This window comes from Diplodia corticola (assembly GCF_001883845.1).
Source record: "Diplodia corticola strain CBS 112549 chromosome Unknown scaffold30, whole genome shotgun sequence".
In the NCBI taxonomy this organism is placed as follows: domain Eukaryota; kingdom Fungi; phylum Ascomycota; class Dothideomycetes; order Botryosphaeriales; family Botryosphaeriaceae; genus Diplodia; species Diplodia corticola.
Window position 1 is genome coordinate 305,405 of NW_017971509.1, and position 17,065 is coordinate 322,469.

At 58.5% G+C, this 17,065-nt stretch overlaps 6 protein-coding genes across 6 annotated transcripts; 3 read left to right on the plus strand and 3 right to left on the minus strand.

Moving 5' to 3' along the window:
• Window positions 1-973: 973 nt before the first annotated feature.
• Window positions 974-4,526, plus strand: BKCO1_3000094 (ubiquitin thiolesterase; the record flags this gene model as incomplete). The annotated part of the gene is made up of 4 exons (XM_020273979.1): window positions 974-2,630; window positions 2,678-4,176; window positions 4,227-4,359; window positions 4,411-4,526. The coding sequence occupies 4 exons, from the start codon at window positions 974-976 to the stop codon at window positions 4,524-4,526; spliced, it is 3,405 nt and encodes a 1,134-aa protein (XP_020129664.1).
• A 554-nt stretch (window positions 4,527-5,080) lies between these two features.
• BKCO1_3000095 (endosomal cargo receptor) lies at window positions 5,081-5,926 on the plus strand (the record flags this gene model as incomplete). The annotated part of the gene is made up of 3 exons (XM_020273980.1): window positions 5,081-5,233; window positions 5,374-5,562; window positions 5,633-5,926. The coding sequence occupies 3 exons, from the start codon at window positions 5,081-5,083 to the stop codon at window positions 5,924-5,926; spliced, it is 636 nt and encodes a 211-aa protein (XP_020129674.1).
• An 844-nt stretch (window positions 5,927-6,770) lies between these two features.
• Window positions 6,771-8,424, plus strand: BKCO1_3000096 (uncharacterized protein; the record flags this gene model as incomplete). Its single annotated transcript, XM_020273981.1, has 3 exons — window positions 6,771-7,352; window positions 7,705-8,244; window positions 8,365-8,424. 3 exons carry the CDS (start codon window positions 6,771-6,773, stop codon window positions 8,422-8,424), a joined length of 1,182 nt encoding a protein of 393 aa, XP_020129673.1.
• A 333-nt stretch (window positions 8,425-8,757) lies between these two features.
• BKCO1_3000097 (anaphase-promoting complex subunit cut9) lies at window positions 8,758-10,683 on the minus strand (the record flags this gene model as incomplete). The annotated part of the gene is made up of 1 exon (XM_020273982.1): window positions 8,758-10,683. The coding sequence occupies one exon, from the start codon at window positions 10,681-10,683 to the stop codon at window positions 8,758-8,760; it is 1,926 nt and encodes a 641-aa protein (XP_020129672.1).
• A 562-nt stretch (window positions 10,684-11,245) lies between these two features.
• BKCO1_3000098 (pq loop repeat protein) lies at window positions 11,246-12,340 on the minus strand (the record flags this gene model as incomplete). The annotated part of the gene is made up of 2 exons (XM_020273983.1): window positions 11,246-12,061; window positions 12,116-12,340. 2 exons carry the CDS (start codon window positions 12,338-12,340, stop codon window positions 11,246-11,248), a joined length of 1,041 nt encoding a protein of 346 aa, XP_020129667.1.
• A 453-nt stretch (window positions 12,341-12,793) lies between these two features.
• BKCO1_3000099 (uba ts-n domain protein) lies at window positions 12,794-15,736 on the minus strand (the record flags this gene model as incomplete). Its single annotated transcript, XM_020273984.1, has 2 exons — window positions 12,794-12,895; window positions 12,953-15,736. The coding sequence occupies 2 exons, from the start codon at window positions 15,734-15,736 to the stop codon at window positions 12,794-12,796; spliced, it is 2,886 nt and encodes a 961-aa protein (XP_020129666.1).
• Between the last annotated feature and the right edge of the window lie 1,329 nt (window positions 15,737-17,065).

The following is a 17,065-nucleotide window of genomic DNA, read 5'->3' on the forward strand; positions in this document are numbered from 1 at the left end:
TTCAGCAGGGCGCAGGGGGTTCGGCAGCGGCCTTCAGCAGGAGTGCATACAAACGCAGCAGTGTGGTGTGAGAGTGATGCTAGCTTGATGTTAGCTCCGGTGTGCAGCGTCATGCCCTGTTAAATTTCGAGCCGCGCTGACTCGTGCCGGCTGCCTGTGCCTGCTTATCGAGGCGCCTATCGATACTGCGCCAGAGCTGCTACCTGCGCTGCGTGCAGCCGCGAGCCAGGCAGCGCCGCAGCATTGGCTGGCGCGACAGGCAGGCGTGGGCACGCGGGCGGACGCAACTTCTGCAGGCTGGGGGCGTTGGCAGGCTCGCGAGTGCTTTCGATCGACTGCGGGAGACGATAAGTTGCAGAACACCGCGGCGCCCTAGCGTCTGACGGCAGCCACGGCCACCACCTCCCGTCAAACGTCTCCCCCGCGCCCGCCCAAAAACACGGCCTGTCTGCGCCAGAACCCCTTCCTCGCTCCATCTCCCTCTGCTGCAACCCTAGATCACAGGCCGCGGCGCTTGCGGCGACGACAAAGACCCGCCCCGGCGTCCTCGGCCACCCGCTTCGTCATTGTGTTCCCCGCCACGCCTTAGCGAGCCAGAGCCGTACCTTAGCTTGCAACTTTACATGATCAGGCCTGCCCACCTCTGTCTGCTCACCTCACCACCCACGCCCGCCCGCGCATCCGTGTGCGACGCCGCCCAAGCCCGCGTATCGCCGTCCATTGCTCCGCTCTGTCCAGTCCCTGCCGGCTCTCGTGTGACGCCACCAGGGCGCAGACGTCAGGTCCGCCGACGAGCTCACTGCCTGCAAATCCCCAGACCTATCCCACGCCACCCCAGCCATGGACCAGGTAAGCCTGCCTTCTTCCTTTTCCCTTGCACCGGTCCTGCCCGTCCTCCGCGCCTGCTCGCATGCCCTGGTCAGCAGTTGGCTTACTCTCGCGCCTGCGCCGCCCCCAACAGCTCGGCAGTGACATGCTCGTCGACGCCGAGTATGAGGAGAAGCAGGATGTTGCCATTATCTCTCCCGACGATGCCATGGACGAGGCCGAGCAGGAGCCCAAGCCGCGCGCCGACGACCTCGAGGCCATGAAGAAGGCCTACCTGCCCGAGCTTCCCGACCTCGAGACCGAGGCCGAGGCTGCTCACACATGGGAGATCAAGGAATGGAGAAATATGGCCCGCCGGGAGCATGGCCCAGTCTTCAAGTGCGCAGACCACCCGTGGCGGATACTGTTCTTCCCGTACGGAAACAACACGGATCACGCCTCCTTCTACCTCGAGCAGGGCTTCGAGGACAAGGCGCCCGAGGATTGGTACGCCTGCGTGCAATTCATGCTGGTGCTATGGAATCCCAACGACCCTACCGTCAACATCCAGCATTCTGCAACCCACCGCTTCACGGCCGACGAGGGCGATTGGGGTTTCACACGCTTCGCCGAGCTCCGCAAGCTCTTCCAGGCGCCCTGGGACGACCGCGATCGCCCGCTGGTCGAGAACAACAGCGCCAACGTCACCGCATACGTCAGGGTTATCAAGGACCCTACCGGCGTCCTCTGGCACAACTTCGTCAACTACGACTCGAAGAAGGAGACTGGCATGGTTGGACTAAAGAACCAAGGTGCCACCTGCTACCTCAATTCCCTTCTCCAGTCGCTGTACTTCACCAACGCTTTCCGCAAGGCCGTCTACCAGATTCCCACCGAAAACGAGGCAGAGCGCAGCAACAGCGCCTATGCCCTGCAAAGACTCTTCTACCAGCTACAAACCAGTAATGTTGCAGTATCCACCAACGAACTCACTGCATCCTTCGGCTGGGACTCCAGGCAGATCTTCGAGCAGCAGGACGTCCAGGAACTGTCCAGAATTTTGATGGAGCGCATGGAGGAAAAGATGAAGGGCACCGAGGCCGAGAATGCACTTGCCAAGATGTTCGTGGGGAAGATGAAGACTTACATCTCGTGCATAAATGTTCCCTACGAATCATCGCGCATCGAGGACTTCTGGGACATCCAGCTGAATGTTAGCGGTAATAAGAATCTCGACGATAGTTTCAAGGACTATATCCAGGTTGAAACCATGGACGGCGAGAATAAGTATTTCGCTGAGGGCTATGGTCTTCAAGACGCCAAAAAGGGCGTTATCTTTGAGAGCTTCCCGGACGTCTTGCATCTCCAGCTGAAGCGTTTCGAGTACGACTTCAACAGGGATGCCATGATGAAGGTCAACGACCGTTACGAATTCCCCGAGGTCTGGGATGCTGCGCCATACCTATCCGAGAGCGCGGACAGATCAGAACCCTATCTCTACCACCTCCATGGCGTTCTTGTGCACAGCGGAGATCTCAACGCCGGCCATTATTACGCTTTCTTGAAGCCCACAAAGGACAGCCCCTACTTCAAGTTTGATGATGATCGCGTCACACGCGCAACCGTCAAAGAAGCTCTGGAGGAGAACTTCGGAGGCGATTATACAAATCTTGCCAATGGCAACGCTCAGCAACGGAACCCGTACACCCGTACTTGGTCGACTAAGAGATCCATGAGCGCCTACATGTTGGTATACATCCGGGAGAGCCGTCTGGATTCTGTTCTCCCAGGGGACGAAGAAGTGCAGCCCCCTGCACATTTGGGTATGTTGGATTGCAGCCTTATCCAGCCATTGCTAACAGGTGCCCAGCACAAAAGTTCGCCGAAGAGCGGGCAGCCTTCGAGAGGAAAAAGAAAGAGCGCGAGGAGATGCATCTGTACCTGCATGTCGCCGTGGCTACTGAGAAGAACTTCACTTCCCACCAGGGATTCGACGTAGCGCCGTGGTCCAAGGATGTCGAAGGCGACGCATCACCGAAGACGCACAAGGTTTTGAGAACCATGACGATTGCTGATTTCACCAGTCTCGTAGCTCAGGACATAGGCGTTGAACCCAAGCTCCTCCGGCCTTGGGCTATGGTCAATCGGCAGAATGGAACGGTTCGTCCCGATGCTCTGATCGGCGTCCCTGAGATGACTGTCGAAGAAGCTGCCACCAAGTTCGGCACCAAATCGGGCAACTTCAAGATATGGATGGAGCAAACGAACGAGACGGATGCTGAAGGCAACGCTGTGTTTGGCGATGTGCACGTTGACCTCCACGGAGTTGCGAACAACAGGCCGATCATGCTCTATTTGAAGTATTTCGATCCGGACGAGCAAACCCTCTTTGGAATCGGCACCTTCTACGCAGCCTGGCAGGACAAGGTCATGGACCTGTCTCCGCAGATTTTGAAGCTTGTGGATCTCCCAGCCGGCACTAACTTGAAGCTGTTTGAGGAAATCAAGTCGAACATGATTGAACAGATGAAGCCCAAAGTCACTCTTGCTTCGTCGGAGATCCAGGACGGTGACATCATCACGGTTCAGAAATCGCTATCCGAAAAGGAAGCGGCGGCCATCTCCAGCACTGGTCGCTACACCGATGTCAGAGAATTCTACGACTACCTGTTGAACCGAGTACACGTGCACCTCGCCCAGAAGGGCCAGGACAAGGACAACGACACGAGTTTCTACATGTGGTTGAGCAAGAAGATGACATATGATCAGTTTGCCGCCAAGGTAGGCGAGCATCTCAAGGTGGACCCCACACACATTCGTTTCAGCACAGTCAACATCTCCACTGGAAAGCCTAAATTGCCGATCAAGAGGACAGCAAACGTTACGCTCAGTCAAATACTCTATCCCAGTGCGTACCCGACGTATGGCAACGCGCACAACCAGAGGGTAGATGCCCTGTACTACGAGATTCTCGAGTACAGCTTGTCCGAAATGGATCAGATGAAGAGCATCAGGGTTTCCTGGCTACCCGAAGGCGTAACAAAAGAAGAGCAGTACGACATCCTTGTAGCCAAGATGGGGACCATGGAAGACTTGATCAAGGGCCTGCAGAAGAAGGCCAGCTTGGACGATGCAACGGCCGCCAAGGTGCGCCTTTATGACGGCTCAAGTAATCGCTTCAAGCAGGAAATCCCACGAGACAAGGGAGCATTGAGCATTCCCGAGTTTGCCACTCTGTATGCGGAGAAGTTGCCGGAAGAGGAATCTACAATAGACAGTGAGGCCGGTGACAGCATTATCCCGTGCTTTCACTTCGACAAGGAGCCGACCAAGCCGCACGGGATCCCCTTCGTCTTCGTGGTCAAGGCTGTAAGTATCACTGTCCCCGGTCAGCTTGGAACATGCTAACATCGAATCAGGGCGAGGCTTTCAAGGATACCAGGGAACGCCTCTCCAAGCGCACTGGCATCAAGGGCAAGCAGCTCGAAAAGATCAAGTTTGCTGTGGTGGTGGGCAACGGAGGGTTTCCCAAGGCCGAATACGTCGAGGACGGTAAGCAAATCGAAGCCATGGGTACGGGTTGTTTTCTGACTTGTGACGCAGAGGACATTCTTGCCGAGAAGATTAGCAGCCACCAGGAGGACGTTTCTCTAGGCCTGGATCATGTCAACAAAGCGCGCTCGACGTGGGGCAAGTCGGACTCGATCTTCATCAAATGATGAGACGAGTGCAGTGCTCGCGCGTTTCGGGAATTATTGCATAGGGCGCTGGATAATAAAGGGCCGGGGACGGGACAAGGCAGGGTTGGGGGCGACGGCCTGGATTGATTGCGGGATGAATTGATTAGCGATACAGTTTTTTGAAGGAGGGCGGGTGCAGAAAGGAAATGCTCGTTGCGTGCATAGAGACGGCGTCCGCTTCCACTTCTCCTTCACCTTCCTCAACGTTTTCCATGGTTGCACACCCGGGCATCTGTCACCGCGGATACCCAGGCGGGGGTACATGTAGAACTTTGGCAATGACATCTTTACCTTGCTGCAACTCGCTCTGGGTTGAGAATGGCACCACTGATATAAAAAAAAAAGAGGAAGAAAGCGTCAATGAAGCCTGGTCGATTAGTAGCGTCTCCGCTCTCACAAGCTCACGGGGTTTGGCCGGGGTTTAGCCGGGTGATCCCTATCCGCGACACCTGTCCGCCAGGAGCTCCGACCGCGACGAAGCTGGCACGACCGACAACCGCCCTCCACTCTGTTCCTCACCCTCCGCCGCCAAAATGCACGCTGCACTGCTCCTCTCCTCCCTGGTGGCCTTTTTCGCCACGGCCGGGTCCTCGACCGCCCTGACCTACAAGCTTGCTGCCAACGAGAAGTCGTGCTTCTTCGCCCACGTCAACCAAAAGAGCGCCAAGGTCGCCTTCTACTTCGCCGTACGTTTACGCTCATACTCAAGCCAACAATGTCTTGCCAATCGCTTTTCGACCATGTGGACCACGCCGTGGTGGCGCGAGGGCGTCTCATGCTACAGTTACGGGCGATAACTTGAGTGCTGATGGAAGGTTATTTGTAGGTCCAATCCGGTGGCAGCTTCGATATCGATTATGAGGTCGTCGGCCCCAACGAGTACAGCGTAATGGACGGCACCAAGGAGCGCCAGGGCGACTTTGTCTTCACGGCAAACAACCCGGGCGAGTACCGCTTCTGCTTCAACAACGAGATGTCGACCTTCGCCGAGAAGATCATCGACTTCGAAATTGCAGTATGACGCCGCCGGCACCACCCAATGGCGGAAACGAGGCCGAGACAGCCACTGACGCACAGGCTTACAGGTCGAGAACGAGGAGGCGCGGGCGAAGCTCCCGTCGAAGCAGGGCACATCACCCGAACAGACTTCGGTGCTTGAGGAGTCGATCCTCAAGCTGTCGTCGCAGCTCTCCACCATCAACCGCAACCAGAAGTACTTCCGCACCCGCGAGAACCGCAACTTCAGCACCGTCCGCAGCACCGAGCGCCGCATCTTCAACTTCAGCATCATCGAGGGTGTCATGATGGTCACCATGGCCGGCCTGCAGGTCTTCATCGTGCGTTTCTTCTTCCAGGGCGCCAGGAAGGGTTACGTGTAGTCGGGACTTGGGACGGGGTTCTGAAGGGAGCATGTACTTGTGTGGGTTGGACAGGCATAGTTGCTTGCAAGTCGGCAGGGCTGGTGTGGGTTGTATCATACAAGAACAAAACACTGCAGCTTGGGTTTAGCATGTGATGCTAGCGCCACGAAAATGCGGCGTACGGCATGACGATGGGATGCCTGGCTTTGGGCGTTCGTGTGGCATGGATGTCAAACTATTTTATTTGAAGAATGCGGAATGAACAACAAGTGCAGCGTAGAACATGAAATTCAAAGCGTCATCCGAAACCAAGTATTTTGCATGCGACTGACCTAAGTGTGGCGCGGAGGAGACGCCCTTCCTGGCCTAAGATTCTAGAAGCTTTCCCAGAAACGCAACTTACTCGCCGGCACGTGCGGCTGGCGGGACGACGTCACTCGACTGGCACCTGCCAGATCGGCACGCCTGCGGCCTGACAGTGATCAACTACACCTCCATCGCTCGGGTTCCGCGGTCGGAAGCGCGCTGGATCCACCGAACCCTCCCCAACGGGCGCCATTCCTGCGGTAGATCAGCGTAGCAAGTACAACACGGAATCCACCACGTCTCGCACCACCACCTCGGGCCAATCATCAACCATCAGCCGCGGCTCCATCCATCCACCCTCCTCAACCACCTAACACAGCCGCCGCAAAACATCGCATACGCGCTTTCTTTCTCCTCTCACACCCCCGAGGAAAACACAGCCAAAAAAGAAAAAGAGAAAAAGAGGGGAGAGAAGCAACCGCGCACCACCGAAAGAAAGAAAGAAAGAGAGAGAGAGAGAGAAATGTTCTCAGCCGTAACGTCGGCCCTCCAATCCATGTGGCGGGAGGCGACGGCCGACCTGCAGCTCCCGCCGTCGCTGCTGCAGCAGCCCCTCGTGCGCGGCGTCGTCGGCGCCGCCTACCACCACTACGGCGCATCGTCATCGTCGTCGTCGTCATCCGGGGGCCCGTCCGCCACGTCGCCGTCCCGCTCGCCCATCGACCACGCGTACCTGCCCTCCCCGTACGACGTCCAGCACGCGCGGCTCGTCCTCGTGCGCGGCCTCGGCCTGCCCGTCGAGCTCGTCGACCTCGTCATCGACGCCGCGCAGTACTGGCCCGCCGTCGTGGGCACCACCGAGGCCGTCGGCGCCGTGTCGTTGCGGTCGGGGACGGGTGGCGGTAGCAGCAGTGGTGGTGGGGCCTCCGGCGGTGGTGGTGCCGGCGCCGGCGCGGGGGAGAGGCGCGGGAGCAGGGGCCCGGTGGGGATCAATTTCGGGGGCAGCGGGGTGGTGAGGGCGAGCGACACGAGGAGGAACAAGGCGGCGCAGCTGGTGGTGGTGACGGGGGCAGTGCCGGGGGATGGGGAGGTCCTGCCCGGGGGCGGGAGGGGGAAGGGGTGGGAGGGGCTGAGGAAGGTAAGGGTCAGGAGCGTGAGGTGGTGGTTGAAGAGTAGGGATCAGGGCTGGATCAGTGAGGGGGTCGGGACGAGAGGTATGTTTTTTTTGAGATGATTCTTTCGCGCTTTTCTTTCTATTTTTGTTTGTTTGTTTGTTGTTGTTGTTGTCGTTGGCTTTTTTCTTTTTTCCCACTTTTCCGCCGTCGGTTTCCTCTCTGAATTCCTCACTTGCCGTCCCGCTTGGCTTGGCAGTCATACGCGGTCGATTATCACAAGGCTACGAAGTCCCAACCACCCATATTATCTAGAAACTTTCTAGATCCCTCACCACCACAAGATCCAGCCACCAAGGACACACACACACCCCATAGCTAACGCCCCTCACCCCACCAACACTAGGCAGCTACCACGGCTCCTCCTCCTGGTTCGACGCCTGCATCCTCCGGCCCCTGCCCGCCTCGACCCCGCGCCCGCCGCTCGCCGCCGACGTGGCGTCGCGCATCGAGCAGCTCCACCAGCGCTTCGGCCCGCCCGCCTCGGAGCCCTTCCCCACCTTCCTCGTCGGCAACCTCCTCTCCCACGACCCCGAGGACGCCCGCGACTTCCTCCGCTCGCTCGGCTGGGACTTCGTCGAGCGCGTCGAGCGCGTCGAGGTCGACGGCGAGGTCGGCGAGCGCCGCGGCGTGCTGTGGAAGGTGCAGACCAACGTCGTCGCCTCGACGGATTATCACGTGCATGAGGGCGAGTGGCGGAGGAGCAACGAGCATTATTGGGAGGCGCGGGGGGAGGAGGGGGGTGAGGGGGAGGCGGAGGCGGAGGGCGCGGCTGTGGAGACGGGTTGTGGGGACGGGCTCGGTTTTGTGGATGAGATGAAGGTCGGGGATAGGGTGGGCATTTGGGCCAGAGCGATGGTGAGTGTTGTCTTCTTCTTTCCTCCCCTCTCTCCTTCCGACTTCCTTGATGAAGTTCTTCTTTGCATCATCGTTGTTGGGGTGGTTTTCACGTTTGCTGACATGTGTACGCTTCCTTAGTTTCCCGGTTGGGTGAATGATGTCGACGAGGTCAGTGTCGAAATCAGGTATTCTGTCTAAATTATGAGTGAAAAGAAAAAAAAAAACGAGGACGGCGAATTGGATGCTTGTATGATTGCGAATGAAAAACAGATCTTAATACCTTCACTTATGCGTTTATTTGCGAGGTCTTCGCAAGTCACCTACTTTTGTGGTCACAGAGTTTTGACATGTGTCGCTGAGGCTATGAAAAGTGCAAGTCAATGAATCATAGGTTATAATCCTTTCCAAGAAAAGCGTGCTGCTTTTAGCCAAACCCGCCAGCTGAGGTCTTCCCTTTTCCCTATTGTTAACGCCATCCAATGCCATCCCAAGTCGGGCCTCCCACACCAACAACCAACAACAGCCAAGTCGTCACCTTAAACATTCGTCTTCATCCACAACCATGCTGTCCGCCGCCGTTTCCTGCATCGAGTCTTCGATTTCTCGAATGCGCCGTCTCCGCTGATTGCGTCTCCGCACCTCGACCTTGCTGCCCCGCAACCTCCTCTCGACCTCCTCTTCCTCGCTCTGGCCCATCAGGTCCACGCTTTCCACCGCCTCCAGCGCGCGGCTGAGCAAATCTGTCGCGACCGGGTCCTGCGGGCTGATCGCCAGCGCCTCGTGCAGCGCCAGGACCGCTTCCCACGAGCGGCCCATTTCGAGCAGGACGAGCCCTTTGGAGCAGAAGACGCCGGCGTCCTTGCCGCCTTGGCGCAACACTTCGTCGAAGGCGGCGAGAGCTTCGTTGAAGTTTTGCGCCCGGCGGTTGGCATGTCCGAGGTTCGTGCGGGTCGCCAGAATGGATGGAGAGGCGGGTGCGAGGGACAGCTGTTCTGAGAGGGTGAGGGCGAGGGTGAACATCTTGATGGCGAAGTTGAGGTGGTCCTGGTGGTAGAAAACGACACCGAGCTCGTTCAGAAGGAGAGGGTCCGTTTTGCATAGTCCATAGGCGGTGTTCAGGTACTCATGTGCAAGAGAGAGGTTGTTGAGCTGGAGGTTTTGCATTCCCAAGAAAAGCTGCGGAAGATGAGTCCCTTGGAATAGACGAGCAGCGGTGGAGTAGGCGGATATTGCTTGATCATGCTCTCCTTCAGCGGCAAAAGTGTGCGCAAAGCCGATCCAGGCAGGACCGAAATGGGGGTCCATCATGGAGGCCTTGGAAAAGAACCTTCGTGCCTCAGCTATCCTTCCGATAGTCAAGTAGTACACACCAATGGCAAGCCACGACGTCGGCTCCTCCGGATGTGTATCGGCGAGGTCATGAGACAGAAGGAAGAGCTCGTTCTTGTTATTAAGTTCGTGGAGACAGGCGAGGTGGACGGGCATGGTCGAGAAGTTGTATTTGTCCGTCTGTAGGATGGACGAAGTGAGTGACAAGGCCTCGCTGAAACGACACTGGGTAAAAAGCTGTTCGGCCTTTGACAAAAGGATGTCGGGATTGCTGGCAAGGTTGTAGTGCGTCGACAGGGTCTCAACAGCAGCGGTAAACTCGTCGGGGTTCTTGTATTTGGACAGGCGGGTCATATACAGCATCTTGGTGAAGTCAGCAGCCTCCTGCGCGGACGATCCCTCGTCAGCAGTGACGGTGTCGAAACTAAGAGAATCAAGGAACTGCAGCTCCTCTTCGGGAGACATGAGTGAATTCTTCATGAGCTGATCGAATGCCTCGAAGCACTGCACGTCGATGCGCACGGCATCCTTGTAGCACTCCTTGGCGCGGTCGAAGGCATTTTGCTTTGCGTAACAGAGGCCACGCAGGTAGCACATGCAGGCCTCAGCCTTGATGTTGGATATGTCCTCGCGCTCGCGCTCTTCACTACGGTCAACGCGGTCGCTGCGCAATCCCTTGTTATGGTGTTGCCTTGTTGGCCCGTTGCGGGGAGCGACCTCGACGTGCTGCAGCTTCTTGCGAGTGTTGTCAGGAGCGGCGACCAGATGTACCGGATTCTTGTCGCCGAGAAGTTGCATCGCCTCGTCGTATTTGGCCTGTTTTATGGAGCAGTGGGCCAGCAGGTAGCGGCATTGCGGGCTGCTCTGTTGGGCGTCTGACTTGGAAACGAAGCGGGCGAGGATGCTCTGGGCGCGGGCGTAATTGCCGGTGGTGAAGTGGACTTGGGCAAGCCAGAAGGCATCGCGGTCATTGTCTGCATGGGGCAGGTCAGCGCGGGCGGGGAGCTTGGAGAGCGGATGGGTGGACGAACTGCTGATGGCCAGAAGCTTGTCGCCAATAAAGATGGCAGACTCGTACTGGTGCTTGCTCAGGGCGTCATGGCGCCAGTCGCGCAGGAACTTCTCCATGTGCGCGGGTGGAATGGGGCTTCTGACGGAGCCATGGAGGGGAGCTCGCGCGGGCGTGATGTTTGGGCTTGGTGTTTTGGCGATCACAAGCCATAAGCCCGAGCTCGCGACTGCCACACCTGCCTTAGAAAGACGCGCCTCGGCCTTTCCTGACGCCGACACCCATAGGGCTGAGCCACCGCCGAGCCCTCACCCGTCGCCCGTAATCTTCTCTATGGCAGGGTGTCTTTGCTAAGGAAGACATTCTGGGCGTTAACTCTTCGGAGTGACGACGTGGGGCGGCAGCGGCGACTTGTATGTACATACAGCTGCGAGCCCCGCCCAACTGCTGACGCAGCCCACCCTTTTGTTGCATGCTTGCACAAAGCTAGGGCAAGAGGAAAATAGAACAGACACGGCTTTTATCGAATTCCTGGCACCCTAGGTCGCCCTAAATACGTCTTCTGAATCGAACGATATAGCAACTATCCAAGCATACCACCCAAAACGCCCGTCCTATAATGCACTGTACGCCTGAACCATGAAACACTTGCCAATATTGCTTTGCCAGTCCGCATCGGCTCTATGCCACTGCCTCATCCGAGTCATCCTTCCTATACATGAAGTACTGTACAAACACGCCCGCATCCAGCAGAAGCGTCCCGAAGCTTCCCAGCAGCCAGCTGAGGTTGACGAGGAAATAGCGTCCGTAGATTATGCTGGCCTCGCCCGGCCTGCAGTGCCCGCCATGTCCGTGGCATACAGGCTTGTACGCCAGAATGGAGATGACATAGGTCAGGTTGCCGAGGCACGCAAAGATGAAGAACAGCATAGATATTCCCTCTGTGCTCTGCCGCTTGTAGTTCAGGTACAGCTGTGGGAGCCGCGATCCTAGGTACAGGGCACAGCAGATGTAGCCGCCAATCTGGCCTAGGACGTTGAACTGGATGCTGTCCTCGCCCTCATCTGTCGTGTTGTTTGCCGGTGGCTGGTATGTGAGAAGCCAGCCGAGGAAGCCAGCCGCGCACACCAGAACGACGGCGACGAGGTTGAAGAGGACCGACTTGAGCGCCGAGCGAGAAGGCCGTGGCGCAGAGGCCGGTGCGGGTGTGTCGACAAAAGGCGTCGCGGGCGACAGGTGTTCTCCGTCGTGGAACAACCGCTCGGTAAAGGACGAGTACGACGACCGCCGCTCGGCATCGCTAATGCGGGCAGACCTCGACTGGCCATGGCCATTGCCATTGGGACGCAGCAGCGCCGACGTCTCTGTCGGCTCTCTCGGCGGCTCATCGTCATCCGCCGGCTTTCCAACCTCGTCCTTCAACGTGAAGCCCTTGTAGTAGAAACATTGTGCGAGCAGAACGATGTCGGCGAGCGTATAGTAGATGGCCAGGATGATCTAGGTACCGTCAGCGATCGCAATCCCAAGCGTCGTGAGGGAGACTGGACGCACCATTGTGGGCAGCACCCGCTGCAACACGGCGCCAATAATGTTGAAGACATCGCCGAGCAGCCAGACAACAATGAAGACGACCGACAATCCATCTGCGGAACCGCGGCGAAAGTTCTCAATGATTTGCGGCGAGAACACCACAACCCAGCATGCGATGGAAATTGAGCCAGTGATGCCGCTGATGGCATCAATGTCGAGACTGAGGCCCTGTGATGGTGGGAACATGGTGGGTGCGCGGGCCGTCGCTCAGGCGTGCTCCCTCGGTCAATTGGCGTAGGTTTGAGCTGTACGTTCAGCTGCTGTCGACGAGTGAGTTCGGGTCTGTTTTTCGACGCACACAAACTGGGATGTGGGAGCGACTGACGCAAAAGTTGGATGCGAAGAGTCATGGCGGAGGACTGGCACTGGTTACGTAAAGACGGGCAAGCACCGGCCCTGGCCAAGTGTACCAGGACTGCAGATCCGGGGTACATACATTGGTTTCGGCACGTCGGCTACACATTCCATGGTTGTGCATGCGTCATACGCCTCCCGCTGCACGTTTTCGCGTCACGTTGGGTCCGAAGTTCCATCCAATAATCCACAATAATCGAAACGGGGTGCTTCCGTGCTTCCCCTTCCGCCTTGCTCGATGCTGGTTCTACTAGATCCTGCTCCACCCAATGCAATGCAAATCGTCTATAGGTTGTTGTCCTTCTTGAACTTATCCCATGCCTCATTCAGCGTCGCGAATACGGCGGCGCTGATCATTCTCTGCTCGGTCGTAGCATCTTGCGCAATCTGTCCGAGTCTTGTCAGCATCCTGCACCACAAGCCAGCGCCGGTGCCAGAACTCACCTTGTCAGGGTGCACCTTCGCAATCGCCTTCATATACACAATCTTGACCTTATTTGGCATGACTAGATCCTGCATGCCAACCTTCTTCCACCCTGCTTCAGGCCACAACATTGTGTCGAGAGACCCGAGCAGTGCACGCAGATTGTCCGCCTTGCTGCCTTTCCAAGCGACTAACTTAGCATCCACTTGGTCAGTCAGCGCAAACTTCTCATCGTCAGCCTTTTCTGCCGCCGCGTTTGCCTCGCGCAGCTTCTTGACGGCTTCTGCAGACCCTGCAGCTGAAACGTTTGGCCTGGGAGCCGGTCGTGCCGCAGCCGCCTTTTTGGCAGCAGGCGCGGGGCGTGCAGCCGCAGCACGCGGGGTCTGCTGCTGTGAGCCCCCGCCTGCCGCTTTCTCGCACCTATTCCGGCCTTGGATGCTGACTGAACCCCCGACACCTGCTTCGACCGTCTCTTTCCAAACTTTGGCTGCCTCACCCCACTTCTCCATGTGCTCCAGTGCCTCTGCTTTCCGCATCAAAGCTTTGCCGAAAAACTCCTTCATGTCCTTTTCCCCTTCCGTGCCCCCCATGGCGATTTTCTCTCCCTCCCCGCGCGATGGCCCAACGATGGATAGAACAGAATCAGCATCGGCCACCGCGGCTTTGGGATCGCCCACTTTGATATTAGTGAGAGAACGGTTGCAAAGAACAATGATTGCGATGGGATGTCCGGAAGGAAGAGGTTGAAGGGCGTTTGTATACGCTGTATGCGCGGCTGCATAATCTCCGCGTTTGAAGGCTTCGGTGCCTTTTTGCCTGTGCGAAGCCGAGTTTGATAGGGCGCTGGGTGAGACCGGGGGTATCTGTCGTGGAGGTGCCTGCGGACGAGTAGGCAATGGCGAACTAGCAGGTTTGGGTGCCGACGGAGTTGTTGGCGCAGGCGAAGCCTTGGGAGCGAACGGGTTGTTCGGGTGAAGCGGCGCGGGGGATCTGCCCGAAGACGGGGCGCTTTGCGACGGCGAGAACAAATCTGGTTCAGGGACTGGCTCCGAAGGCTTAGGCGTCGTTTTCTTCCGACGAGCTGGGCTGACATAAGCCTGTGCCGATTGCTCTTCAACATCTTCGCGTGTGAGTTTTCCAACGCGTGCCTGTTGCCGCAAATCGGATGGAGGAGGAGTAGAGCGGTAAGAGCCGCGCGCGGAAACCGGTGATTGGCCTCTTGACCGTGGATCCGAGGCCTGCATGTCAGGACGGGGGCCGGTAGTCGCCCGGCTAGGTTTCTGAGGTGGACCCATACCGGACTCCAGCAACAAAGCTTCATCCGTGACTGGCCGTTCCGCCGGGGGCCCGCTCCTTCGAGCTGGGCCATCCCCGGATGCGTGGCTTTGGGCGTCCCTCATCCATTTCGGCTGACTAGGGTCGCCATCCTGTTGGAAATCGGCAACTGCTTTTTGCACTTTCTTCTGGCTCTGCTTCCAGAAGCTGTTGGCAGACTTGAACAAATTAGTCCCGAATTCCTGGGCCATCTGTGCCACATCCCTCTCTTCCGTAGGTGTGCGGCCTTCATTTCTTCGCTGAGAACTCGACCGGCTTCCCTGTTCGCGCATCCACGCCGGAACGCTTTCTCCCGCGTGCTCATTTCGGTTGTTTCGCCCCGAAGAGCTCCTGTGCCGTTCACCCTCCGGACTCAGCGGACTGGCACGACCTCGTGTTTCTTGCCTCTGTCGGGACTTGTTCTTTGCCTCGTCGTGTGCCTGGTTAAGCAGCCAGCCGACAGCAGCTTGAATATCCGTCCCGCCATCTGTGTGGGCTAGCGCCTCCGCAGACTTGTCCGCGGGGAATCCCATGTCAACCAACTCTGCAACAGCAGCATCGCGGGGATCATTATTGGGTGTCGCGACATCAGCACGGTCATTCCTGTGTTCTTCCTCTTGATGTCGAGGCTCCGGTTGTCGTGGGGGGAGGTCAGACACGGGTTTGCCAAGATCACCGAGAATGTCATCATCCTGATCAATTGATTCGGAGGGGCCAGTTGATTGAGCTGCCGGCCTCGATGGCAATTGATTCAAGCCAAATGGATCATCGTCATCGCCGAACGCTCCACTGCCTTGTCCCCGAGAGCTTGCGTCGTTGCTACCTGGGGCTGTAACCTGGCTCGGGGTAGTCCCCCGGCTTGCTGGGGCTTGTGGAACGGGGTAATGACTAGACGCGTCAACCGGGGCCTCCGAGTTGAATGCGGCCAGGATGTCATCTTCATCCTGTGATGGGGCAGGAGATGCACGGTTTGCAGGCGCATTGATGGCAGCGAAAGGCTTGTTGATGGTGCTGGACAGTGTTGACATACCCAGCGGCTGCGCCGGCGGAGGAGCGCCGGCGGTAGCATTGGGAGTGCTTCTGCCGCTGCCCAACGAGTCCCAGAAGGCATTGTCAGGGGCGCCGAATTGGCTCTCCAGTTGCTTGCGCTGCTTGTCTTTCTCCTCCTGCAATTGGCGCTGACGCTCCTGCAGCGACAGATTATCCGTTGGCTTGGTCGACTTGGAGCCAAGGAGCGAGGAGAAGCTGTCGTTCGCAGGGGTGGATGGCTTGGAGGAAGGCTTGATGCCACGGAAGGCAACGTTGGGGACGGTGCCGGAGAGCTGCGACGGCAGCGGACTTGAGCCGCGCGACAAGCTGGGGAGCGGGCTCGGATTCAGCGAAGGGAACGAGGGCGTCGGGGTCGACTGCGACTGCTGCTGCAGCTTCGGTTGCTGGGCGCTGGCGTTGGCGGCGGGCGCGTTCCAATCTACGCTCATGAGATCATCCATGGCGGGCGGCAGGGACGGCGGATGGCAATGCGGGCGGAGTGGTCGGGCTGCAGCACAGAGACATCAAGCAGGGGAGAAGGTGGCGTGTTGGCGATGAGCATGTGTATGCTGTGCTGCTGGCCATGCGGTTGCTGCGCGCCGAGCAGTCAGAAGGGACGGCGCCCACACAGCGCGGGCGGACCCTTGCTTGCCTGAGGCGCGCATGGCAGCGATGTTTTGTATGTAGGCACGCAGCCCTCAGGCAGCGCAACAGACGCCAGCCGCCCTGTCGTCGCACACAGCGCTCCCGCCCGCGCCCAGCCAGAAGCAGGCTGCCGCCGCGCGCTGGCCGCCGGGCTGCGCTGAGAACGCCGGCGGCGGGCGCGGAGTTGAGCAGCACGTGACACGCGCGGCTTATCGAGGGCTTCAAGGATTTGGGCGACGGCGGGAAAGGCCTGCGGCGAGCGCAAAAGGCCGACGGGGCATGCAGCTGCAGGGGGGGTGTCCGCGGCCGACGGGTAGTGCGAAGTTGCTTTTTCATGGAAACCTGAACCAGACCTATCATACCACCAGAATCAGCATGAATAACCCGTTTTGACCTGTCGCACGCCCGCAACAACGTGCATTCCCTTGTAACGATTTTCAGCGCTACCCTTCCGGCGCAAGAGGGGACTGTACATAGCATGCCCACAACCCTTGTCGCACATCATCAGCCCACACGCACCCACCCTTCGTTTGCACGCCGGACCAGCGGCCACGGTGTCGGCACAGGTTTAGGCACACGCGCATACGGTCGAGGCACACGATGGGGCCTGCGCAGGCGACGGGCCGCTCACGGAAGAATTGTCATTTCATTGCACCACGCCCGAAATGGTGGCGCAAGGGGCCGGCGGCGCCCCGGCCGGTGCGCGGAAGCGGCAGCCCTCGCCCACGATCCTCGCAGCGGTGGGGTTGGCCAGAATTCCTACGCCATGGGAAGAACCGGCACGCGGCAAATTGGGCGACCCTGCTGTGGCGCGACAGCGCGATTAATGGGCGTGCAGCCACATGGGCGCCGGCCCAAGGACAAGCAGGCGGCCGCCGGCGCGGGATGATAGCTGATTGCAAGCGCCGTCTGCATCCAGGAGCGCGCGCGCGGTGTCTGGGCGGGTGGCTCTGCGAATCGTCAGCAGCGTTCCTAGTTAGCATCAGCCGCAATCGCCGCCCGCCAGATCGTTCCCCCCCTGGCCCCGGCCAAAATAATCTACTAGTGGCCGCGGCCCCGTGCGACAACCTGGTCTCCCGTCGTGCCCACCTTGACAGGTTCGCATCCACTGAAACACTTTCCTCTCCTCGATAATCTTTCCTGTC